The sequence below is a fragment of the Sebastes umbrosus genome, chromosome 17 (assembly GCF_015220745.1).
Source record: "Sebastes umbrosus isolate fSebUmb1 chromosome 17, fSebUmb1.pri, whole genome shotgun sequence".
Classification (NCBI taxonomy): Eukaryota; Metazoa; Chordata; class Actinopteri; order Perciformes; family Sebastidae; genus Sebastes; species Sebastes umbrosus.
Genome location: NC_051285.1, coordinates 16,508,721 through 16,535,594, shown reverse-complemented (window position 1 = coordinate 16,535,594; position 26,874 = coordinate 16,508,721). Strand labels below are relative to the sequence as shown.

At 40.2% G+C, this 26,874-nt stretch overlaps 1 protein-coding gene across 1 annotated transcript; it reads right to left on the bottom strand.

The window, feature by feature from the left end:
* Positions 1-26,853, bottom strand: LOC119476374 (GDNF family receptor alpha-4-like). The gene is made up of 8 exons (XM_037749817.1): positions 26,464-26,853; positions 12,322-12,606; positions 12,145-12,237; positions 11,672-12,041; positions 9,311-9,420; positions 8,633-8,767; positions 4,757-4,893; positions 1-2,579 (listed from the first exon to the last, which is right to left on the bottom strand). The coding sequence occupies exons 1-8, from the start codon at positions 26,516-26,518 to the stop codon at positions 2,379-2,381; spliced, it is 1,386 nt and encodes a 461-aa protein (XP_037605745.1). The 5' UTR covers positions 26,519-26,853; the 3' UTR covers positions 1-2,378.
* Positions 26,854-26,874: the final 21 nt, after the last annotated feature.

Below are 26,874 nucleotides of genomic sequence, written 5' to 3'. Positions count from 1 at the left end.
AAATTTCCAATGTGACTTTTATTCTTCTTCTACCAAATCGGCACACTGTTCTGTCACAAAATCACACAGTTATAACACATTACAGTCAGAATTATTTGGCATGTTTGATATGTCTTTAAAAGAAGGTTAGCATGTGAAACATAGTACTGTACATAGTCTCTCAGGTGGATGTTCAAGATACAGTCTAAAAATTGTCTAATTTGGGGATTATTCACATATTTTCTTACAGAATTTTGCTTTATGGATGGAGAATAAGCTTTTAATTTTAACTCATCAAAAAATACAAGCCATGTTTATAATGCACATGTTTACTTTACATAGTTTACAAATATAAACAAACCTATTGAAATGTGAAAATACATGTAAACTCAAATTCCGTCATTAAGGCCAGAGCATACTGGATGCAATTGACACTTGTTGCTAGAAGCTGTTCATTTGATGCTTTATGAATGAGAAGCATCATTGACACTGCACTGTTTATTTAGCATGTTTATCCATCAACATGTCTCTTCTATGGTCTGGTTCATATATGTGGATACCAGCTGGTTGTCCAACCTGAATTTCTATTTCAAATATTCTGTCCCAATATTTTCTGTGCCCACTAAGCCTGCAGTCACACTTCAGAGCTTTTAACTGGCCTTTTCCTCTTCCACTTCTTAGCTTCCTGTAGCCAAACTCTCAACAAAACCTGCATGATGTCATTTTGCCCCAAGGTGGGTAACAGCCACTACAGATCTACTAACCTTAAAACGTCCATTGAAGTTCTACTTTGACTTCTAAAAATCAAACCCAACTTTGAAGTGGTTACAGAACTGCATTTGCAAAAGCATAGCTCATACACTTCCAGTGCGTTCCTGCCTTTATACCGTAAAAGTTCAGTCTTCATGTCAATAAACCATCATGTAAACAAGTCCAGTAGTGGGGCCATACTGCCTCCTCAAGTGACATCCAAGAATGTTTTTTTTTTGATGTGTCCGTTTTAATGAACGAAATAAATGTATAACCACAATGATTTGATGGTAGTTTGCATCATTAGAGACAACATGAAGCGATACAAGAAATTTTTCTTACAGAGCTCAGGCAGGTTATTTCTTGCAAACTCATCCTCAAATTAGAAGAGTCTATCCCGCTACAAAAACTTCACTATACTTTTCTTTACCTACATCCCTGCAGCTGCGTAATTTCACAAGAAAATGGGCCATAAGAGAAAAAAAAATCATTAACATCAGCAAAAGCTATTTCAGGCAGAGGGAGAATGGCTCAATGTGCTGCTCAATGATGGGAGCAGCCAGCAGGCTTTACAGCCTCATGTGTCCATCCCTTTCTCCGCATCCTGCTCTCACAACATCTAAAGCACACGATGGGCAAGGAGCACTAAAAACACACCTCCCAAGGAAGAAGAAAAAGGTGAGAGGGTGTGACAGCAGCAAATTGGCTATTTCCTCCCCTGAGCCTTACTCCAGACTTTCCCTGCATGCTGAGCAATTTGAATTGTGCTGTAATTGCTCATGTCGCTTTTCTCATGCTCGTCATTTCTACAATAGAATTTGATCTCATTACTTTTGCCCATGGTTGAATTCTCAGTCGCTCGCCCTGGTAGGAATAATACTAAGTGGCATGTTAACAAAAGAAGCAGAGCAGAGCGACTGTTGCACTCTGCACAAAGGCATAAGATGTGTCATACATAATGCGACAACACATTCGGTTCGTGTCTTATCTCTTTTTAAACGCTGCACTTTTCAAAAAGTTTTTTCTCCTTCAATGGTACAAAGCAGTTTAAGTGTGGTGCGGTTTCTGATTAGCTTGTTGTAAAGTGGATTACCTTACTCAACCATAGCATGAAGCGGGGAGAGGAAGAGCCAAAGGGGCCGACAAAGAAACGGATGTGACATGAGTCATGAAATAGAAATCAAAAGCCGTGCTCCTGCCTGGTTGCAGAGGGGCAGGCTGGTTATGGTTTTTTGGGAGTGTGTATAGTGGATGTGGCCTTGGGCGATGTGCTTCTTGTTAAAAGAGGGGATGTACTTTGAGTGTAAAGCAGACTCCAGATAGAGTATTTGCCCAGACAGCATTTCTAAATTCACCCGTGCACTCGTATATCTGCTCACGTTGTTCGCTGCGTTTCATAGGAGAGGACTCGAGCGAAGACGTGGCAGATACTGCAGGACTACTGATATCTTTTAACTCTTGAGGAGGCAGTGATAGCAGAAACAGAATAATAATATAAAGTCGGGGTGTTTTAAAAATGGAAAAAAAAGAAAGAAAGAAATGCAGCATTTCTTCCTCGCAAATGTCCTCTGTGGCTCATTCCAAGTGCGGTGATGGATTTGAAAGTGGTAGCGAGTGTAAAATCTGAGCGGAGAAATGAGATGGAGGCTTCAGTAGCTCCAACACTCCAAGTCCAGGATGAGCGTAGGCAGCAGCAGTAATGTTAACACGGGCAGCGCTCGGCTAGCTGCTCCACGTTTACTCCCTCTAGCCCCCGATTCAGTGTTAGAGTCCTTCTCAGAGTAAGGTGGGATGATGTTGAATTCCTCGCTTTCTTCATCCTCCCTCTCTTCTTCCTCGCTGTCCTCCATCTGGAAAAAGGGGGAAAAGAGTGATTCTTCCAATTAAGAGAAGTGGTGGAGCGTGGAGGGAGGAGAAAATCCACATCAACACAGGATTTAAAACCATATATGAAAATATCTGCTGCAGCCAAAACAACCAGGAAGCTATTACTGTATGTTAATATGGTAATATCACTGCAAATGCAGCAAGATGGTGCCTTACTTACATTTCTTATATACCATCATACAGTGAGCCTGCTTCGGAGGCATCTATACAAAGAAATCCTGTATCATTGTGGCTAAGAAAACAATAACCATGTACTGGCAGAAATCCCAGATCTAGATCAACACCAAAGTCTATTTGATGATTACTTGGCTCAAAACCAATCTGTCCACCAAAGGAAGTGTCTGAAGTTTGCTGCTGACAGAACAAAGTATAAAGATATTTCCAGTGTGTATGAAACAGGAGTGGCATCTGATTTGGTGTGGTCTAAATTGACAAAGTGTGGTTTGAACAATGCAAACCGACTGGTTTTCCCGACTGGTAAAATTCACGTGAAAGCCCCCTTAAGTCTAAATAATAATTTGCTATAAATGATGTCAAGTGTTTCTAATTTCTTTCTACACCACACAGGCATTGAGTCGTGTGTTCAGGGATGCATAAAGCTGGGGGTGGGAGGTGAACAATATCAAGCAATGAGGGTTGGGGTAGGCTAGCTAGTAGTACCGGCAAGAACTTCAATCTACTTTCACCCCTGAATATCATACAAATTTTTCCTCAGGAAATACTAACAGCAGATAGCGTGTTTTGCAGGTGGAAAACAGGAAGCGCACCGCACTGCCTTTTTGCTGCCCGATTAGACAGAGCGTTGTTTTGCAGTTAGCTGCGTCTTTTTTTTATTGTTGTTAGGCAACCACCAAATGAGTGCTAACGTAAGCTTCACACAAAACATGAACTGTACGCCATCTAATAGTTAATAGTACAGTTTACATTAACGAAAACAACTCATGTGCAGCAGTTCCGGGTATCAAGCAACAGCCTCCGGGCCTGCAGTTCTCTCTTCAGGTCATGGTAACTATGGTTGGTAGAGTCATATACTGTAGCTCCAGATATCCAGCTAAAGTCACCACAATGAGAAGAAACGCTAATGACGTTGGCTGCTTTTGAATTATTTTACAACTCGAGACGTTTAGGGCGCTCCTGTATGTAAAATTGCAAGGCGCACAGAGCGGATAAACGCATGCGCGCAAGAGAGAGAAAGGCTCAAAGGTTTATGTGAATAATCAAAATAATAGGTTACATAACTTAATTTTTTATAGTGTTTCCTTCTTTCTTTTGGCTTAGGGATAGTATCATAATTCAGCAACCTCTCACTGCTGAAGGGTTTTACAGTCCACATATTCTTCCTACTAACTGCTTTCAGACAACCCTCAACACAGTGAAGCCTCCACTTGAACACAGACGGAGAGGATGGTGATGGTGTGAGCGTGTAGTGGCTGGAAACAGACTGAGCCTTTTTCTCAGATGTTTGCTTGAGCTTGAGATGTATTTTTCAAATTTCATCCAACTGGCACTGGCATTAAAACTAGAGTGCACTTGCTGTTTCTCCTTCCTATAGCAATCCATTTTTCCAAGTTTTACAGTAATGGACAATTGAGTTTGAGGTTTTTCTAAAATCGAATTTTATGCTCAATAAGGTCATAGAGGAACTGTTTTATAACAGGAGACATTCACTTGTTGCTGGCGTTAGAATGCATTATCTAAACTTCAGTGCTAGGAAACTCAAATGCATCATCTTTAAATAAATTGTACATCTGGATGTGTAATATTCAGCCCCACCAGTGGCACGGGGTGTCAGTGCTGTAAGGGATTGTGGGACGGGTTAGGAGGAAGAGGAAATGCGGAATGAGGAGGATTAAAATGGTGAGAAAATGGGGAATATGGAGCAGATGGGTGTGCATACATGAATATCAACAGTAAGGATTGAGTCTAATACTGCAAACACCTATGGCTAATCCTCAGCCACAATGAGAGGTAGGGGTAAAGGAGGGAGGAGGGAGCTGCTGGGCCCGACTCTCTGCTACAGTCCCTGGTGATAACTTAGGTGTTACCACCTGATACACAGTCAACTATTCCAATTCAGCTTGTAGCAAGAGTGTCTAACACTAGCATATGGTGAGAGAGTGAAAAAGTAGAGAGCGCTTACACTGTTGAATTCAGGGAGAGTGTTAACACTGACGTGGACCCTCTCCTGGTAGATGCGCGGGGAGGGCTGTGAAGCTGGCACCGGAGTGTTTTCCACAGGAGGAGGTGCGGAGATTCCCATGGAGCTGATGCCATTGCCTGAAACACAAACAGCAGGGGCCATCGTCATTACGGTTCACATCGTTATTCATCCTTGAAGCATCACCAAGATATTATCAGTGACTTTTAAAAGCATATAGTTAGAGCCACCAAATCTGTAAATACTGTGCATGGTTGGGCAAAATACATTTGAATATGTTGGTTAGAAAATTACTTTTAAGCCTCATGAGTGTCATGGCTCGAGGGATGGAAATATTGGTGGGTCGGTCAGCCCGCCACTTTGGTCCAGGCTGATTTATCTCCAAAACTATTGGATGGATTGCAATTAAATTTGGTACAGACATCCATGTCCCCCGCAGGATGAATTGTAATAACTTTGGTGATCCTCTGACTTTTCATTTATAAGCATTTTTGGACCGAAACAGTTCTGAGGACTCCTTGGGAGGAACTGCCCGCTGGGAAGCTCCTCAAGAACTATATACTGTATGTTCAAGAGCTTTTTTTCTGTTTGCATTCGCACCGCCAATAGGAACATTGAAGTGACTTTAGCCAGCCGGCACTGCTCACACACATCTCCAGCTGGGAGATCGGCGAGCAGCTAGTTTGTTACGTTTCACAAGCTCTCTTAGCATTTTAGTAATGTAAGAATTGGAATGGATTTTTAAAAATGATGGTGGCCGTTGTTGCATTGGCTCATGTGTTTAACCAGTCACCGTACACTTACATCACTCACGGCTCTTCTTGAGCTGGGAGACTACCTACTCTTAAATAGGAGCTAAAAAAGACAAATGCGAAAAAAAAAGTCCATGAAAACGTTGTTCTAAGAAGTACGATCATTCCTAGTTCTTGCAGTGCAGACACAATAAAAAGGGGGGTTCTTAGAACTAAGATCTTAGTGCTATGAAAAAGTTCCTCCGGTCCGAAAATGTCTTATGTTATTGCAATGCATTGATACATTGTCATTATGAGCCATGGATGCATTAAGGACAACTGATACCAAGTTCAAAGAGGGCGCCCCATTCATTTCTATGAAAGTTGCTCACTGGGTGCAAACACCAAGAAAAGTGTCTGCAGGTTTCAGATACACACTATTGTCCTCTTCCAGCTGGTCTGGGTTGAGAGCATGTCAGTGCATCAGAGACTTGTAATTTCATATTGGCTCCCCGCACACATGGATTGGATAAAATAATGTAATCATACGCCATCTAGACCTTCCAAATGTTACTGGACCGAATGGATCACATTCTGATAATAAAACGAGTCATTTCCTGGGGTTTGTGACACAGAGAAATTCACTCGCCATTTTACAGCCACTCCTTTGCCAATTGATGTGTTGTGAAATTTCAATTAAAACAACCTGACTGTTCTCTGACTCTTAATGCCTTGAGAAACCAAGCTGCCCGTCGGCCGTCGGGCAGTTTGGGGCCATCGGTGAGCGTCCATCGGCCTAGTTTTTTTTCTAGCAAGCCAACAGATAAAGTCAAGAGGGCACACACAGAAAGCTCTTCTCATTTTTCATCTTCATCTCATCTGATCATTCCAATACACGGATATTTTCATAAAGACATAGCCATCTGGAGTGAAGCAGAATAAAGTGGTGAGTGAGAGCGGTGCGAGAATGGTAGACAAACGCAGCTTTATGTCATGTACGTATCATAACAACAGCTCACAACCGTCCTCGGTTTCCCTTTTTGTATGACAAATACAGACTATCGTGACCTGCAGAGTTATTTCATCTCACGCAGGCGCAGAACGTACGTGGTAGTTGGCCGTTGGCTGTAGTCTTTGCGGTGTGTTCGAGTAAAACTTTTTGGCCGAGACAAAGGCGACGTAAGGTGACGCAACTGGTGGCCTTTTTGCCAGTTCTTTCATATCGGCTTGGTGTGTCTGGGCCTTTAATCTTTACAATCCAGTTGTTGTTACTGTGAGCACATTTTACAGTAACGTAGTTACTACTTTTATACTTAAACAGTGCTTTTTGAGTAGGATATTTTTGATTCTCTTTCCATCCCTGCTGGTTTGGCAACAATTCAACAAGAAGCCACTTTATGTTTTTCACATTTGGAGAAAGAATTCATTGACTCCACAGAACTTGGAAACCACATTCACATTTGGCAGCCAACCAGACACAAGAGGGGATGTCCCTTGCAATTTAATTATTCATAAGAAAACATTATGGTTCAGTGGTTTGCCCTCTCAATCATCAATTATGACCCACCTCATCTGAATTCTGCATTAATTCACATTATAAAATGCCCAGTTTGAGCAGCATCTCAAGATCCATTTAGTTTATACTCAGATCTGACAGCTAAGAAGGTAACGTTTCCTCTGTCATTATCTTTACACCGACAGAACTGACATTTACTGTAGATGAGTTAAGTTTGGAAACATTTATCACTCAAATTATTGGATTAAGTTGCAAGAATCATTAAATGTTCCTGCTTCTACTCAAAACATCAGGTTAGTATGTGCACTGATTCCTTAAGTTCGAATCACTTTATAAGTCATGAATATTACTTACATGACCAACATTCAGGTGAGAAATATTATTTTAAATAATCGTTTCTAGGTTTTAGAGATAAAATCATCACATATAATTTGTCATATATAAACATTATTAATTATCATGCAATTATCTAATTATTTATTGAAAATATGTTGATCATGTCTGTCAGGTCTCAACTGTGGGCTGACCATGCCAATATGAACAAAAATTGGAACATTACATTACGTTACATTTTGATAAAAGTCTCAAAAGCCTGGAAAAGAAGGCAAGAAGGATTATTTCATTCGCATTTATTCTGATTTCTCCAGTACCACATAGTTAATATTTTTTATTCATGACTTTTGTTATTGACAATGATGGTCTGAAGATTGGACTGTGAAAGGTGCTTAAGTTTCTTCTCTATTGGAAGATTAAACGCATCACTCTGGTCCTGGCTCATATGAATTTATGGCGTCTTGTAGGCCCAGAGCTGTCATTTTTATGTAATAACATCCGACAACTAGGCTCGCCGTGGTAGTCGGTGTTACCGGTGTTACACGGTGGTCAGGCATACACTGATTACCCTACTTGCCCACCGCTGTTTGATGAACTAAATGGGTTCTATAGAAATAAAACCCATTTAGTTCATTTTTGTGTATCAGCGACGTGTTATCAATACATAGTCGGACGTTGGACGCTACAAACTGAGAGTGAAAGTGTCTGCTCCGTATGGAGTCTCAGCACAGAGCAGCAGGAGTCAGATTTCACACACACGGGATGAGAAAGTTGACAAGACTTGGTGTCAAAGCGAAAATCAAAAGCGCCTATTTGGCAATACTTGGGATTTAAACCCAATACTATAAGGGAATCATAATGTTAACTAGAAAATATCGCAATATCGTGTTCATGAGAATCGTATGTACGTACAGACGGACGAACCAAAAACATAATGCCTCCGGCCACATCTGTCACCGGCGCAGAAGCATAAAATGTAAATAAATTAAAATTGAATCTAACTTATATTTGGGCTCATTTCACTGCAGACCAAAAACCACAAGATGGAAAAACTTCACAAGCAAGACACTAAATGTACCATTGTCTTTGTTGTAATTTAAACAGAAAGTTAACTTGTGTATCTACATGAACACGTACAGTTTCTATCCTGAAAACTGCACATATTTCATGTAGAAATCTCCCAGAGCTTTAACCCATTTAAGTTTGTGACTCACCATGGACATACAGCCCTGCAGCTATATTGTTCTGCATGCCGTAACCTCATAACATTTTACTCACGCAGGCATATATTGTTGTTGAACAAGTGCAGGATGCGCTGACAGCCCTGCCATTCGTTCCCGCTACCATCACATGTGCACCACTGGGATACTTCTGTGCTGCTGTTGCTCACATAGTTGGGAGTCATGATGGTGCCTGGTTATAGAAAGAGGACAAGTCATATTACGGGTGCAACTTTAAAAACATTTTACGAAATATTTCCCTTAGGGCAGAAGATTTTCATTTTCAGCACACACCTCCATGGAAGGTAAGATGCAGTCTAACAACAATATTAGTGCCCTGGGAGCCCAGTGTCACTAGTTTTTCAGCTCTCTATATTGATAATTGCAGGTCCACAAAATTACTTTTTGAAAAATAGTGGGAAACAGAAGGAAATAATATTACCTGCAAGGGTCATTTTGTAGAGCTGCTGGAAATGCATTTTTTAAATCAAGTTTATCAAAGTGATGCTGACTGGATGACCAGAGCAGCAGCTTTTTGCAGTTGACCATTTATGAACCCCTGTAGAGTTGCTTTGTGCAACAAAATGAAATTGATATAAGGCAAGTATCACTGTTAAGACACCTACTGATGATTTCCAATATCAAGTCATTTGAGCAGCTCTCAGTGTATTTTTTGCTGAACTATTCTCTCTTTCAGCCTCTTCTACCTCTTTAATTTCTTTTTCCTCCATCTCACCTATGAGTCCAGCGTAGGCCTTCAGGCACATGGCTCTGCTGTCTCGCATACAGCCAGTGGCAGATAGAGGGGAGGGCTGGCAGTTGTGTTGGAAATCAGCGAACCGGGATCTGAAACGTGCACACACACATACAACACACACACAAACACACACACCCAGAAGAGAAAACTGTTTCACATCAGTCAGCACTGAGAAACAGAGTGTATATTTTTAAGTGTTTCGACAAATTCATTTTGGGATTCAGGGTCGAGCTAACAAAAACAACAATATAGTGTAAGAGCCCAAAAATACAAAATATAAAAACAGCTGTGCACTTGAATTAAAACCATAATAATGATTGTCACCATGTGTTGTTTCAGTAAAACTTTAAAGAAACCCACCAACTCCACCCACTTTTCTTTAGAAACCTAATCAACTGTCTTCTAAAAACACTGAAATGTTAATCTAAACACTATTTTGTATTGTACTGTATAGTCACACATACAGTAGTGTACTGGTTTGCAACCATTGGTATTGAGGGTGAGGATAATATCCTCAGTGCTGACAGTAATCTCACAGGTTTACAATCTATAGATTTTACAAGTAGAAGTTCAAAATGATTCTATTAAACATTCACACACACACACACACACACTCTAAAACATATTTGTAGCAGATCTATAAAACTGTTAACACTGAGCTATAACTGAAGACTGTATATGAATAGTGTGAAGTATGAAAGTGTTTAGTGCTTTTCCCACGCTTTCCACAAGAAACACATGGTAGCCATACGTGTGAAACAGAAGAACCTCCTGTCAGCTGCAGTTAACGCTCCTTTCTCTTCTTGTTTTAAATCTGTTACTAATACCACAGAGGGGGAATTTTGCACAACCTTCTCAGTTTCAAATAACTCTTAAGTATTTTTTTCCTCTTATCATTAATAACCTCTGTAACATTTACACAGACTAGACTGGCCCTATACATTTATGAACAATACGCAGAGAGAGTACAGACTAAAATTAGCAATTACAAATCATACTGATGAGCAGGGGTGTAGCCATGTATTCTGGGTCACTCAAAGCAAATTGCCCCAATCCCTCTTTTTCTGTCTGAAAAAAATAATCCTTCTTGAGGTGCACAAAAAACTGTCCCTTGCTTATATTCCACTTCCAACAGTGGGGAAAGGATAAATAATTTAAAAATAAAAATGTAGTCCTCATTTTTTGAGACTTTGATATTTGATCTGAAAACCAAGAAAATGCAAGAATTTATGCAAGTTATAGGCTAATACATGACCAGGCGTCCTCCACCGAGTCTGTTATTTTGAGGACATCTTGGATTGTATCATCGTGCTTACATGAACACTTACCACAGGCAAAAAGAAGCTGCGTTCTTCCAAACCTGTTGAATGTATTTTCTTCCTCATAAAACATTTGCAAAGGTGATTTTCTTCCCTGCATTTGCTGGCGCATAAGTCTGTGTCATAGCATGTTACTGCTACCAATTGTTGAAATGCGGAACAGCGTGACACCAAGATACATTATATAGCTTGCAAGCACTCCTGTGTATCACATTGCTAGCACAGTGCTGTGTCAACGCTAAAGCAAGATCTGGCTCCACACATTATCATTCTGGTATAGGGGGAAAAAAACAATCTGGCTTGTTTGCATTTCTTTAAACAAACCACAATCGTCCTAGCCAGCTCTAAGCGCAGGATGCAGCGACGGTGCTCTTATAAAATAGATAGATAGCAGATAGCAAAAGAATGCTAATGGCAGGCTTATATCCAAAGTCTACATCCAGTGAGTCAGACTACTAGCACACTAACCCACATACATGTGCATGCGTTTGCTATTAGAGTAGACGATTAGAACTGAAACATTAGTAAAGTAATCAATTCAACAATATCTTGATAATTAATTAATAATTTAAGTCATTTTTCAAGCAAATATTTGATTTCCAGTTTTCCTGTTTGTAAAATATGCAAATTTGCAGATTTTGTGTGTCTTATATTACAGTAAGCTGAATATCTGTGGATTTTGGACTGTTGGTCGGATAATAACAACTATTTCAAAATGTTACTTTGGGTTCTAGGAAATGGTGATGGACATATTTCACTATTATTTTTGCATTGCTCAATAGTGCAACTAGTGGTCAAAAACTCAACAATGTGCCTTTAATGCTTCCATTGTTGCAGACTGCGTCGAATAAGGACGTACTACAGTCTTTCTTTGTGGTACATTTTCTGATAGTTTATACCTTGGCGCTTTGTAGTACACATTGTGAAATCTGCATTTCTTCTGTTCAGTGTGGTTCCATGCTGAAACCCTTATTAAGAGCGCTTACTGTACTTTATTATTACACCCAAACAACCGTCTTACCTACACAGCTCGTCTCTGGAGCAATAGTTCTGCAGGCTGAGGCAGTTGGGCTTGCCCACTCTTTCCTCCCCTCTCCCGTTCTCCTCATAGGAACATGACGGGACGATGGTTTTCCTCCGGCGCTCCCCACACAGAGTGTCAGAACAGGGACAGAAGAGTAGGGCGAAGCTGTACTCCTCTGGCACGCGCTCCAGGAAGCGCCGCAGGGCTTTGTGGCATTTCTGGCGGTTACAGCTGTTGTCAGACACTGTTGCTCGCTTGGTGCAAGCTACAACATATTCTGACCGCAGGGAGCCACATTTCTCATACAGGCCACAGTCCTGCGCTGCCTTCAGACACTGGTTTTGGCCGTCCACGGAAAGAGAGGAAGCTGGAGGTTGTCAGGAAGAAAACAGTGTATTGTATATCAGGAAATAAAAATCATGACATACAGCGATTTGTGTTTTAATTATTTTGTGATAAGAGCAGTATACCTGCCATGATGGAGGCCATACGTGACATCTCAATGTTTCTCACCAGATTTAACTCCAGTTCTTCATATGGAGACACTTCATACTCATCATATGCTGAAACAACAGTGAAGAGTATTGTGTTTCAAATTCACAAAGCATACCCCAAACACACACACAGATGCCAATGCTTAAACCCACCTGCAAATCTCACAGTCCAGTAGACCCTGAGGCAGTGTTCCTCTCTGCGAGAGCCACGCTGACACTTGCAAACTTGAAGGGGGCGGTAATGCTGCAAGGAGTTCTGGGCCTCCAGGCACTCCAGGCGGGCGTCTGGGCCGAGGGGCGACACGGCCTCCTCAGCCGCACAGTACTCCAGCAGTCGATAGAGCACCATGCAGGACTGCTCCTGGATGCAGGACTGCTCCTGGATGCAGTCCTGCTCCGCCACCAGACAGTCAAAGGATGCAGACACTGGCACACTACCTGGAGGAGAGGTGGATATTGTGAGTCAGTGCTGGCTGCCAACATTACAACTAATATGTGTGTATTGCTGTATTGTGCAAAGCAGCAGGGTTTATAGTCATATTATCCAGTATTACTCCTTAAGCTAAATAGGCTGTAATTAAGACAACAGAGCAAGGTTGAGTGCACTCCATAGACCCTCCACTGCACTACAGGTTACTATAATATCAAACGAGGAGGATTAAATTGAAAGCACACAAGTGTAATAGAGTAGCAACGTGGGCGAAACCTCAATGTACCTCTCTTGGATTCTCTTGGATAGTTTAATTTAACACTAAAGGGTTATGTTATGGCTATAATTATTTCTTCATCTTGTCGTTGGGACTCCTAGTTGACTTCTAATGTTTTTATGCACACAGTCTTACAGTACACCTTTGCCTTTTTATTAATGCACCATGTTATTTCAGCACATGCTATCATAAATTTAGGGACATTTTATGAATCGATGGTGCCCTCCTGTCAAGTTTAAAATCTGCCATCCTTATACTATCCTAAAACATTATTTAACTGTTGATTTTGGTACAACAAATGAGCTAAGATGAGGATTTTGGCAATATCTAGTTTTGTCTGTTCAAGATTTGAGGGTCAGCTGCCTAACAGCATTGCATTCAAAAGCTAGTCAGAAAATAAAATCTAAAAGACGACCCAACGGGGATGTTGTGAACAGTGAATTTCCTGCAAGTGCTTGAACCACCAACAAAGGAGTCGTTTTCATATGACAATTCTACTTATTCCTTATTTCATGGCCTATTTTGGGATTTAAACATTATTATTACATACTTATATATATACAAAAAACAAAGCATTCGAATGCTGATCTGGAGGTTGATTACCATGGCAACTGTCGAAGCTTCGATGCATTGAAGCATTAGGGTCAGCCCTAGACAAAAATAACATTTGGATAAAAAATAAAGGCCATACTGACATAAATCCAAAGTAATAGCTATCTGGAATGTAGTAAACCTATGACATGCTGCTCAAAATCACTGGCAGCAATGTAAAATATACAGGATAAAATGTGCTAAAAGATGTAAAAACACTGGTGGTGCTTGAGCATTTTACATGTGACATATTTACTATCTTCTTCAGAGACATGTACTCGTGGATGTGTTGTATAAAAGCACTGCTGTTATTATTGTAGAAGGACACATGAACAGCTGGGGACCGAACCTTATGCAGCAGGGTGCCGCTGCACTTGGAACAAGCTTTTCAATGTCAGACACCGTTTCCAGCACAGTTCATCTTTTTTATTCCCACCAAACCAACTGGTACTTTTGGTTCCAATTTTTGCTTTCAGACAGAGAATCAGTCTAGCTATCACAGTCAGTCTGTGACTCAACTCAAATGTCCACTATGAGGATGTTTTCCCCCTGAAGCTCCCTCAGACAAATAGTCTGTTGCACCTACAAAACATGCTGCTTGAAGAAGCTACATATACGGCTGATGCTCCATCAGCCGTATATGTATTTACAAGAATTCATTCCATTACGTTATACAAGGGTTGTTGAGAAAAAATGTGTTTCATATCACCAACCACATTTCCTCTAAAACTAATACATTATTCAGAAGTATAACAGCCATGTTGGTCCACAGTGATTAAGCATTGGGAATGGTTTGATTGGCAGTGTGTGTGTGTGTGTGTGTGTGTGTGTGTGTGTGTGTGTGTGTGTGTGTGTGTGACTGAAAGTGAAAAACTACAAATCATTTCATAATACTGATTGTTGCTGCATGAGAAACACAATGCAAGAAGGCCAGAGGCAGCCTGAGGGAGACAAGAGAAAAGAATGAAAGCCCTCTTCATAAAAATGCATTGTGATGGAGCATTTCAGGAAATTAATTTTCTCAAATGTGACACATAATTGTCCCCGCAAATTACACTTTATACACAGCCATTCTGGAGAAGGAAAATAGCTTGGGTAGGCAAATGCAAACACTTTTTTCTGTTTTATCTTGCTAATTTGCTATATCCTGTCACTTTTTAACTGCACAAAGGAAGACATTTAAAAATTTGTTGTGTCTCTAGAAATGAATTGGAGGAATGTTTGAACCATCCTGTTAACAAATATATGTACCTATTAGGGCTGTCAAAGTTAACGCGATAATAACGCGTTAACGCAAATTTGTTTTAATGCCACTAATTTCTTTAACGCATTAGCGCAACTTGCAATTTTTAGGTTTTAGTGGGCTCAGTTTTAAAGCTAGAGTAAAGAAACTGTGATCATATGAAACTAGAAAACCTAAGTAAAGGAAACCATTGTTACCAACCATGTCATACTAGCTTGTAGGGAAGGAGGCTAAATAACGCTCCAAACTTACAATCATTTTTGGCGAGGAAAATCTGGCATGGCCATTTTCAAAGGGGTCCCTTGACCTCTGACCTCAAGATGTGTGAATGAAAATGGATTCTATGGGTACCCACTAGGGATGCTAATTTTTTTTTCGAGCCTCGTTATGCTACGAAACTACAACTCCTCTGCTCTGCTCAAGCAAGCTGGAGAGACCGGAGCCAACTTCCTGTGTCCTGCAACTCTGGCTCTGCCTCTTAAGGTGGGCTGTTAAGGTGGAACAGCTTTTCTCCTTAAAGAGACGAGCCGCTCAGCTTTTGAGTTATTGAACTGTTTTAACCGATAGCGTTAATCGGTTAAAATGCTTAATGTCGGTTAACGGTTAAACTTTAACCGACATCCGACCCACGACTCCCCTTTACAGACATGCCCACTTGATGATGATCACATGCAGTTTGGGGCAAGTCATAGTCAAGTCAGCACACTGACACACTGACAGCTGTTGTTGCCTGTTGGGCTTGTTTGCCATGTTATGATTTGAGCATATTTTTTATGCTAAATGCAGTACCTGTGAGGGTTTCTGGACAATATTTGTCATTGTTTTGTGTTGTTAATTGATTCACAATAATAAATATATACATACATTTGCATAAAGCAAGCATATTTGTCCACTCTCATGATGAAAAGAGTATTAAATATTTGACATATCTCCTTTAAGGTACATATTGAAAAGATAAAAAATGTGAGATTCATTTGCAATTAATCATGATTAATAATGGACAATCATGTGATAAATCTCGATTGAATATTTTAATCGATTGACAGCCCTAGTACCTATTTTATCCTCACATGGACTTATGCTTCAGTACATTAACATATACATCACACACAGCATTGTGTTAGATCGGTCACACACTTCGATTAAGCTCCTGCTGACTGGCGGCACAAAACGCGGCTGCAATCCAATTTTGCTGCTGCATGTTTTGCAATCTCGGGCGCCACATGAGGTCCATGTCTCACTTTGGCATGAGACATATCATAAACAGAGGCTCCGCTTCATCGGCGCTGCAGGAAACCTGCCAAGGCTACTGCAGTGACTCCACAGGGAGAGGTGGGAAAGCAAAAACACTAGTAACAAAAGAGGGCAATGAGTCATACTCACAGTCACATAACCCCAAGGTATGTGAAGTTGATGATTACCTGCCTACCTATGTGTCATGATACCTTGATAATTATACTAAAGTATTAAATTCTGCCATGTTTAGCTGCAATTTAAAAAGGCTTCATGTAATCTCCTGTTTGAGCAGGGAATAGCTTATTCATTATTCCTTCTCAGTGTTTGCTCCCTCTGGCTTGCCAGTGATAAAGAGAGACTATCAGCAATTTTAGTTACCGAGAGCTTTTCTTTGCACACACACACATGCACACACAGATAACAAAAGCCTTTATAAAGTACAGAGCAGCTCTGTTAAATCTTGCCTAGTAGACAGGTCATAATTATTTTAATAACTTGAACATTATTTAACATCATGATGATGATCAATAGGCAGTGTGCTCACATTATGCTGTTTGAGATGCAACAAATTGCTAAAGTCTGGGGTAAGGGAATTGTTGGTACAAGCATGGAGTGTGTTTTAAAGAAAAGGAGAGAAAAGCAAGATGAAGTACTGTGATATGTGAGCCATAGTACACTCTATTGATTTCTCACTGGGGTGATTAATAGAATTTGTGAGGCAAAGCTGATGAAGGTTAACGCCATAAATGACAAACCCCACACCACACACACCGACATTCACGGGGAGTGAACTGGTTTGGCGAAATTTCTCTTCTGTCCTTTCAAACTTGTGGGATGGGTAGCAGAGCATCCAGATTGTTGGGCAGTAATTTGACTTGAGAGGAGACTGTGACGGGAGAGTGCGACTGATGTGAAATGTGTTCACAGGGATCATGACAGAAGGAGACATCTTGGAGGGAAGTTGTAGGCTCAAGGAGGAAACGGCAGCAAGGCAACAAGATGGAGCAAAAGTGAGACTGGAGAAACATGCCCATGGCTGCCGCCATTTGTTACTACTTGCACTCATTCATCTGATCTGCAGTCAAAGTCGGTGACCCCTCAGTCGATTAGACAGAAAATTAATCAGCAAATATTTTGATAATCAATTAATAGTTCAGGTCGTTTTTGGATCCAGGTCAGACTTCAGTCACAAGCAGTTTCAAGATGTCAACTTGGTTACGGGAAATTGTCATAGGCATTTTACAGTAAAGAATTTTCTATATTTTATAGACTCAACAATTAATCGATTAATCAAGAAAATATCCTGTATATTATGGTAATTGATAATGAAAAAAATCGCTAATTGCAGCCATTAATTCAACTGTATTTTTATAGCTGGAATAACAAACTTTAAACTTATTTGAACCCTATTCGGTTCATTAGTGGCAGATTATTTTAATGATTCCATGAGAAGCACAGCGTTTGCATACAAGAACTGACCTGTAACCAGAATATTTAAGCATTAATATATATATAAATCATGTCCTGGTTGGTGTATGCATGTACATTTATTATTCTTTTTTTTCTATTTAACCTTTATTTGACCAGACAAGTCAATTAAGAACAAATTCTTATTTACAATGGCAGCCTGGCAAAAGGCAAAGCCTATTGATGAAAGAGTATAGGGGGTAAAAAGAAATATCAAAATATATGAATATCACCAATATAATATGCAGTTAATGGAGTGCTAATGTTAAAGCTAATTAACCTTATGAGACTATACTGGAAAGCATTGGACTAAATAAATATGAGCAAGTAAGATGCAGGACAATAGAGCACATGTTTGTAAGTCAAAACAATGATTTTCTTGCCAATATGCCTATTTTAATTTTGATTTAAGCTACTACATTCAAAATATATATATTTATTAAAAATTGGACAGAGCAGATGGCAAATGAAAGGGAGGTCTTTGTAAACATTTGCAACAGCAACTAGTAGATTAGGTCCAAGTCTAAAAATAAACAAAACACAAAACTCAAAAAAATGACTGACCTCATCTCAATCCAAAACTTAATATGCCATCATTTCACACAGTAAAGTTTGATTAAAAACACTGCATCATCTTGTGCTATTAGCGTTTATCGAGGATCTCTGCACTGACTCAGTATTTGTATTAGACATTTCAGCTTCCTGGTTTTGATTGAATCATAACGTGTATTGGAACAAATTTCCTCTCCTGTATTTGTGTACCAGTGAACGGAGGTGTTTCCTCAGGATGGACATCATTATCATAACTGGCTGGTTATCAGTGCTGAATGAAGCCTGTGTGGGCCCTCATTGACACAGTCATTTCTGCTGAGCTCTAAATTTGGCACTTTCCTCCAATCGGCTCATCGTCCTCTAAGATTAAACTATTAACATCAAACATATGCTTAACAGTTTGCACATATTCTCTTTGTTGTGAGGAAAATTACAGGCACTGCCTTGAGCAACCTCATTCGAGCAGCTCTTTTTAAAGAAACAGGATGAGTTCTGTTTCATTTATAAAAACGTACGTAATATCTACCAGTGATTTTCCTCTTCTTTACATGCTGTTTCAAGGCAAAATGACATTTTCTTCAGACGCGTTTGGCATCGTAGAGTCAATTTTCACATGAATAGAAAAACTACACAGCAGTAATTTATTGTACAAAACAGCTTCCAAATACTTCAGCTGTCAAACAATATGTCATGTATATTAAATCACTGCTATTAACCAACTTAACTTGCTCTCCCTTGTCATAAAACTTGGATTTCACTTAAATGTTTCCCCATTTTTTAAATCTTAGAAAAATCGTTTTTCTCTCCGATATTTTGAGCAAAGTCTCAACTTTCTTCCCTACTTCAGCATAACTACTGTAGGACCTCTTGTCTTGTTAATCTCATTTTTTACAACTTTCCTTCCTCCTCAATCTCTCCATGATGCTGCACCTCCCGAATTTCATTATTCTCTGCCTCCAATTTTTTTCCCAAATCATCCAAAATCTCCCCATGTATCTATTCCACATCGTCCCACTAGTGGCTCCCGCTGCTCTCTTCACATCACTGCACTGATGGTAGCAATAACATGTCCATGCCCAAGTGAAAAGCACACAAACTGTACTGTTTCACTCACTAACCAGGTCCAGCACAATTGTAGCACCACAACACTCAATATAATGCCCATGTTGCTGTAACTAACTTTAGACTGAAATGATGAGGTGTTTGAGTTCAGTTTCTTAAGGTAGCAACATGAGGATTTTGGTGAAACTAATAATAGACGGAAGTAATCAACGTAGATTTTGCATTGTTTGTACATTCTTGTTGACTATACTAGACCCCTGCAGAATCCGACTACCAGATACCATTATCATATGACATATTAGTATGAGATTTGTTTATTTTTATATCACCTGTTATAAATTGGGTAACGTTAGATCAGACATAAGTGTGATTTGACTTAGGGGACCAGGGTCTGTTTGGTTGACACTTCGGTTGGAGTAGAAGTTACGCGAGTACCTCTTGATGGCCGCCAGCTAACGTTAGCGGTGAGCCCCTCAGTAGGAAACATAACGCCAAAAGTCAATACACTATTGCAGATATGTCTGATTCAAATTCAAACGAAAGTTAGCTAACGTTAGCTTCCACAACCGCTTGTTGTAATAAAAATAATATCCTTCTGTTTTAAGTAAAGGTATGTGATCCCCTCGAAATATAAAATATTTTCAATCGATCTTTTCTGCAGTTGGTGCAGTTTACAGCACAACAACTCCTTGTCATCTCTGCTTTGCAGCTTGGCTCTGCTCGACATGGCGTGCTTTCTGCCCCCTAGTTGCGCGCGCATCTCTGTAATGACGTTGCACAGAAACCCGTCTATAACCTACAACTAAACAAGGAAACTGTCAAACTTAATAATAGTGTCTCTATTCAAGTTGACTATGCTCTATTTTAAATAACTGACCCCTTACAAGTATAGGAAAATAAATAACAGTTTACTGACTGCTTTACCTTTTAAATTGAAACAAAAAAACAAATAAACTCCACTGTGGGCCCATACACACACAAATAAAAAAGAAGTTGCTTTTATTAGGTACTATTGATCCGTACCGTGCCTGAGTACGATTGCCCCTCCTCTCCACTCAGCTTTCACATTAGTAAAGTTGTTCTGTACCCGAGTATACCCACGTGTATTTGTTTATATTGAGATCAGCTGTTCTAGTGGTGGAGCATCTTAAAACACTTCATTCAAACTTGACAGAAACAAAATAAAACTCACCAATACTGTTGTCATTAGTCTTTCCAACAATCACCAACTCTGGTTTAGTTGAAATAAACTTGTATTTCACAGAGTTTGATGTAAAATAGGCCGACTCTACACGTTGTCTCCCTCTCTGCCCGCTGAGCAACTGAGCGGCTCTCATTCTTCGCAGATAGACCATTAAATCAGCTTAATAAAATAACAAACATCACTCAACCCCATCGCCTACTATTTATATTTTAAGGAACCTCTCGCCGGCCGAGGATGAGATCGGCGCATACTGCGAGCATATAAAGATTTCGGAGGAGACCGGCGGCGATGAAACGTTACTCGCGTTAAATAGCGGTCCACTTCTGTGTTTCGGTACGGTTGGCTTTCACACCTGATGCGAACCCGAGTACACATGAACCGTACTCCAGACCACCTTTTCAAGTGGACTCGAGTACGGGTCGATGAACCGTGCCCGAGTAAGGTACGGAGCGTTCACACTTATCAATCGAACTGGACTTTGGGGACAAGTGTACTCGGATCCGGGCCCGGGTCCCTGATGTGAAAGCACCCTGACTCACCGATGGGGTCAGTCCTGAATGAACAGTTTGTGTTCGTCAGAGCACAAACCAACAGTCCTTAACGGTCATCAATGTTATCTGACCTTGTAGCATCTGACCGGGCCAACACCTGTTTTCATCAGAGGATCAACACAGCTTTCCCGGTCAGCATGGGGTCTGTCTGACCTTGAATGCAGCGCCATGTCCAAGCTCATTCTCAACTCGTTCACCCATCTACTAGTCACACATGCTGACTTAAAGAAACTGCTGCAATAAACTTATGCTACGTTCCAGACAACTCGGATAAGAAACCTCCTATAAGAAAAAGTACAATGGAACGCCACTCAAAACCAACCCAACTTCATGAAGAAGCAGTTGTCTGACTTCACACAACAATGGAAGTGCACATTGTAAATGGTATAAAAGGCAATGTAAAGTATATTTGCCTGTATTTAATTGAAAATAATACAGACTATCATATAGTAAAAACCTGTTCTGCATGTATATTGATGTAAAAATATGTTGCAATGTTATTTAAATAGCTAGTTATGGTAGACAATCTCTGAAAGTTAACTTCTCTCGAACAAGTTATTCGGGAAAATGTTAAAAATGCCAGGCTAAGTGTTACGCGATTTCAGTTACTCACAGAATTCAGGCATGTGCAAACACATAAATACTAACGGTCAAGCTAATTAACCGAAATTATATACAAAAAAAGTGCGTGTTGGTAACCTACTGCTACTATTTTTCCTCCATTTACTCAACCCAGGGTTATTAGGAATGTTTTAATCCCTTACTTTTACACCAAGGCTACACAATAAAAATGTATTTTCTGTACAAAGTCCACTTCAAAGATACTTGATACCCTGTCTTCACAAAAAGCTGCAATCTCATTTAATCGTACAACACCGGCTGAGAAAGATGCCTATAGCTGCCTTTTTTCCAAAAAGGCAGCTATAGGATGTAACAAAGTTTCACACGCCCTAATCCCCAAATTGCCCCAAAACTGTTTTGCATTCACAGGTAAATTACACCTTTGTTTGCTCCTCAATTTGTGCGATGAGACTGAATATCTGTGTGACTGGGGCGTTGAAAAGTGCAGCACATTTGCTTTAATCGGTTTCTATGCACACAACCCGCAGAGACGACTCCAGCGTACTATGCAGCGTTCAACAAGATGCACACTTGCAGTGAAGAATAAGCCACAAGATGTGACCGTTCTCACCTCCTGTCTCAGAGAGCATTACCAAGGCACGTTCGTTGCCATTTTCCATCCATCCACCAGATGCATGGCGTTTTGTTGAGTGTTACCTGTGTGCCTGTTACCTGCCTGCTGGACCTAAGGCTTTATTTGGACACTGTAAGCCTATCTCAGCAATAAATCACTGAATTCATCCTGCTGCCTCCTCCACTGTCTGAATTAGGGTCCAATCCCTGTTCCAGTGCTCACTGCACCGTGACAGTGTTCTCATTATTATGGCATACAGTAGAGATAGGGACAGTTCAACCAAAAGGGAATAAAAGACCACACAGGTTGTTAGCTAGAGCAGAGTAAAAGATAATAACATTACTTGATTATGCCTGTTCAGCATAATCTGACAGCAAGCATCCAAAGGTGACAACTCTACTAGTGAGTACAAGAATCGGTGTTTCATGTTCTGAATCAACGGTTGCCCAGTGTATCCAGGTACATGGTTAAGGCCTCGTTTAATGAGCTGTGCTGCTGGTTTGTGCAGCCACATCACGCAGGCTACATCCCTCTTCTGTACTCCAGGTGAAATACATACTTGCATCAGCCAGTCAGGGTGTGTGGAGCGTTGTGAATATTTCAGGCCTCTGCCTCCTGCTACCTGGTGCAGTCCTACATTACGATGTGATAAATAATTTCTTGGCCAGAGAGTGACACACACATATCGACAGTTTCCATCGGGTTTTTGTTTTTGATGCAATCAAGTGTGTGCAAGTGACAATCAAGAATGCAGAGCACACACCTAACAAATTAAGTATAACAGACACATACATTATACAAATTAACATTCATGAGCGTGACAGTGCAGTTGAATGGAAATCATTCAGAATCCCACATTTTGATGTTAAAGTTATACTTAATTTTAATTTAAATGATTTCTTTAAAGCCAAACATCACATATCGGAAATAATTGCACATTCAGAAAGTGTATTTTATGTTTTTTAACTGTCCAATGGGCATGTTGCCAATTTAATCTTTGTGTGCTGTCGTCCTAAACGAAACTGAATTACAGACACGGAGTGCATAAAGACAATGCCTCAGCAGAAAGAGAGGAAAAAAAAGAAGAGTCTACGGCACAGTGGGAGAGATAAAGAAGCCAAGGTTTGGATAAACCTGTGTGCACGAGGGCGCTCAACCCCCAACACAGCGTGTACATCAAATAGTCAAACCATGAACAGAAACAGCTCAAGCATGTGGATATTAGTCCACATAAGACCTGCGTAACTTTACACCACCGGAAAATGAGCTCTAATAAATTTATGACAACCATGTTACGGCTCAATCGCGTCATCCACTAAATGAATAACCAAAATAGCAGCACTCAATCACCATTTACAGTCTATACTGGGACTAGTAATAATCCACCGAGGCCTGGCAGCAAAGGGTCAAAGTCGGGTTTAAAGTCATTCAACAATAGCCGGCTTTCCATTGATTTATCTGACAAAGGTACTGCATGGCCGCATTCAAAGTGATCTCATGCATTATTTGTGAGATGCCCTGCCATTTCACTGCTATTAATTTGGAATAAGACACGGGTGAATGCAACAATGAATGCAAACATAGAGAATAAGTGATTATGTCATTTGAGTATTAGGGCAAATCAGTGACACATAACAGGAGGAACATTATGAATTATAAAACATGTTTTCTACACAAAGGATCCTTCTTGTATTTTCTTAGTTGTTAAAGCTGCAGTGGGTAGAATTGGAGCAAATATGATTTTAAAAGGTTATTTTTATAAAACGGTCACTATATCCTGAGAGTAATGCATGAGACAGTTAATCTGAAAAAAATCATGTGCCTCTGTGTACTCTGGTGTTCAGCTGCAAGATTTCACAGACCGGAGGAAAACAACCAATCAGAGCTGAGCTGGAGCCTACCGTCTCTGATCAGCTGTCAATCACTCCTGAACTCTGATCAAACGGTCAAACTAGGCAGCACTGATCAAAAATTAATCAATATTCTGTTACTGAAACATCTTGTAGTGTACTGTTTAGCTGTAAAATGAGAAAGCTTATGACCCGGCAGCCATGTTGAGATCAGTTGAGGAAATACCAAGCACCGCCCACCAGCCGGAGCACACTTTCTCATTTTACAGCTAAACAGTACACTACAAGATGTTTCTAAAAAACATTTGAGGCGAGCAATAGGCATTATAGTAACAGAATATTGATTCATATTTGATCGGCGTTGCCTAGTTTTACCGTTTGATTGGAGTTCACAAGTGTTTGACAGTTGCCTCCGTTGAATGAACAGCCAGTAGGAACGCTCTCTCTCTGAAATGACCTGTGATTGGCCAAAGTCTCCCATCACAGGCTAGATTTTTTAAAGCCTACAGAGCCATGAGGAGGTGTAGAAGTCTAGTTATCTCTCAGAACAGTTGAATTACAATATGCTGAAAGGTTATTATGGGATTTTTGCCCAAAGATGCCAAAAACATTCTGCCTGCTGCAAGTTTAAGTATGAAGCCATGAAGCAGATTCATAGGGGAGTTAGAAAATCTGTAATCTAAACAAGCAGATGCATTTCTCCTCTTTCATTTTGGATGTTTCAATCATGTGAAGACACATTAATGACAGCGTCGGTCAGCCCTGAGCTCTGTGGAGCGCCAGTGGTGACAGACATTTTGGGAAGGCTGTTGTCTACCTCTAAAGTTCCCACTGCCATTGTTTATGTCACACAGAGTTGCACAAGGCCAGATATATTACAAGGTAAAAATAACATTGTATGAAATGGAATACAGTTTTGGAGGGGCTATTTATACATTACCTAGACAGGGACAGTCCATTAGACTGACTAAATCTCCTATTCTACAACAGATTTGTCCAGAACCTAGATTAAAGTCTATGGAGTTCTGCACAGATTTCACCTTTTCTTAATGATATCAATTAACAAAATTAAAATCCAATAATTTATGTTGCAATCAGGTATAATGGTTGACTTCAACATCATGACAGTCTGTCTAATTGGTAGCTGCAATGACTCAGATCTCTTGAACGGAGCTTGAAAATAGCTGCTTTTCTTAGTGCGTTTCCACCTAAGTGCCTGGCAGGTGGGTTTGACAAACTGGGTGATAAACTGGGTGCCTGAGAGGTTTGACATTCACAAGAAAGCATTCATCATCTGATGATACTAATCTCTAATGGGCAGCCTCACCTGATGTTATCTGATTTTAGATGCAGTGCACCTCCTGTACTACTGAAATAATATAACAATTACAGTATTTGTGTTGTATTTCTGAAGTGAAGAGCACAGGGGGGAGCTGTGTTATGATATTTGTTACCAATGGATCAGGACACATGACCTGTAGACAACCACATTCAAATAATGAAAAGGGATGTCTGCTCCTGTTTGAGCACTGAAGAACACTTATGATCCAAGATGACACAAATCAATATCAATAACCACAGATCAACAAGCTTTATGCTCCACTGGGAGATTTCTTTTCCAGCCACAGACACATTATTGACTTTAATGATTATAACTCATTTTGCAGGAGCTTGTGTGTGTGTGAGTGTGTGTGTGTGTGTGGTAGTAGAGGAATCCAAATGCATCTACTGTAATGTCCAATATCAACATCTTTTACCCATTTGTTCACCAGCCAAAGACAAAGACTCATAAATCTGTGACACTACAATTATGCTGCTGCCATGAAGTTATGAATTTTTACTTTCATATTCAAACCTATATCAACTTCTAATGCACAACTTGTGTAAAATGTCAATGATTTACAGATGTGGCAGCAAAAGTGCCTTCAAGTAAAGGAGAATATCATTTAGTTTAACAATTCATGTGTGATATTTCTATGACCTGAGACAGCCTAATCAATATTTGGGAAGATGAAGAGCTCTCTTTGGAACGAGTCCAAGGCAGAAATAACAGACGTGAACCCATGATGTCATCCAGATGTAGGCTGCTGCTGTAATGAAACTGGTTTTATGGATCCCGTTAATGCTTTTTCAGGGTCATCTCAAAAGTTTCACTCAAACCTGGAATAGTAAATCTCTGTCTCATGCTCCAGTCTTTCTCTATACTCTATCCCTTTATTCCTTTTTAAACAATGAGCAGCTGCCAGATAATATGTGCAAATATTTACAAAAATATATATGCAAATTTACAAAAAGTTACAACTTCATGATTATCAGATTATGGGGGAATCTAAATAATGTCTGAGCATTATTATCAGCAAACCTGAAAGCCAGTGTCCTCGTGTGCATCTGGGCTGTTGCTTCTTACAATCTGTATAGCCTAATTGTTGCTATATTCATCAGACATTTGCATGGGAAACAATTTAATATATGCATGTATTATTGACATCTTGCAAAAAGGATATAGGCTACACTCTGAGCCCTATACTTCCAGATTTAACAGACTATATGGGTGATACAATATTCAAATGTGCCTGTAATATTCTACATTTAAAAACAGAGATACCAGCTGTTAGAAATGAGAAATGCACTGCTTACCATGAGAGAAGACATTGAGCAGGAGTCCAATGAGCATCATCCTGTCCGGTGACATTGGAGGAGAGTTGGAGGACTGGGGGGGAAACTCGCAGTTTCAGTGACCCGTCTCCTGCCACATCCAGCCGCCTCCTCTGCACGGACTGAGGCAGATCGGATGGACTACTGCACAAAGTTGGCTAAAACTGAACCGTGCGCGCAGCTGGAGCGATTCAAATTCTCGCGATTTTTGTAGTCCCATTTATTTTTTCGGATCGCAGTTATATAGGCTATTGATCAATAGTGGAGGCAAAAACATTTATCACCCAAAAAAAAAGTTTCTCCGCATCTGATCACCAGTCCGACTATACAGTGCGTGTGGTTGCGTCGCAGCTCCACAGTTGTCCAGCTGGAGTTGAGATCAGTGCGCTTATT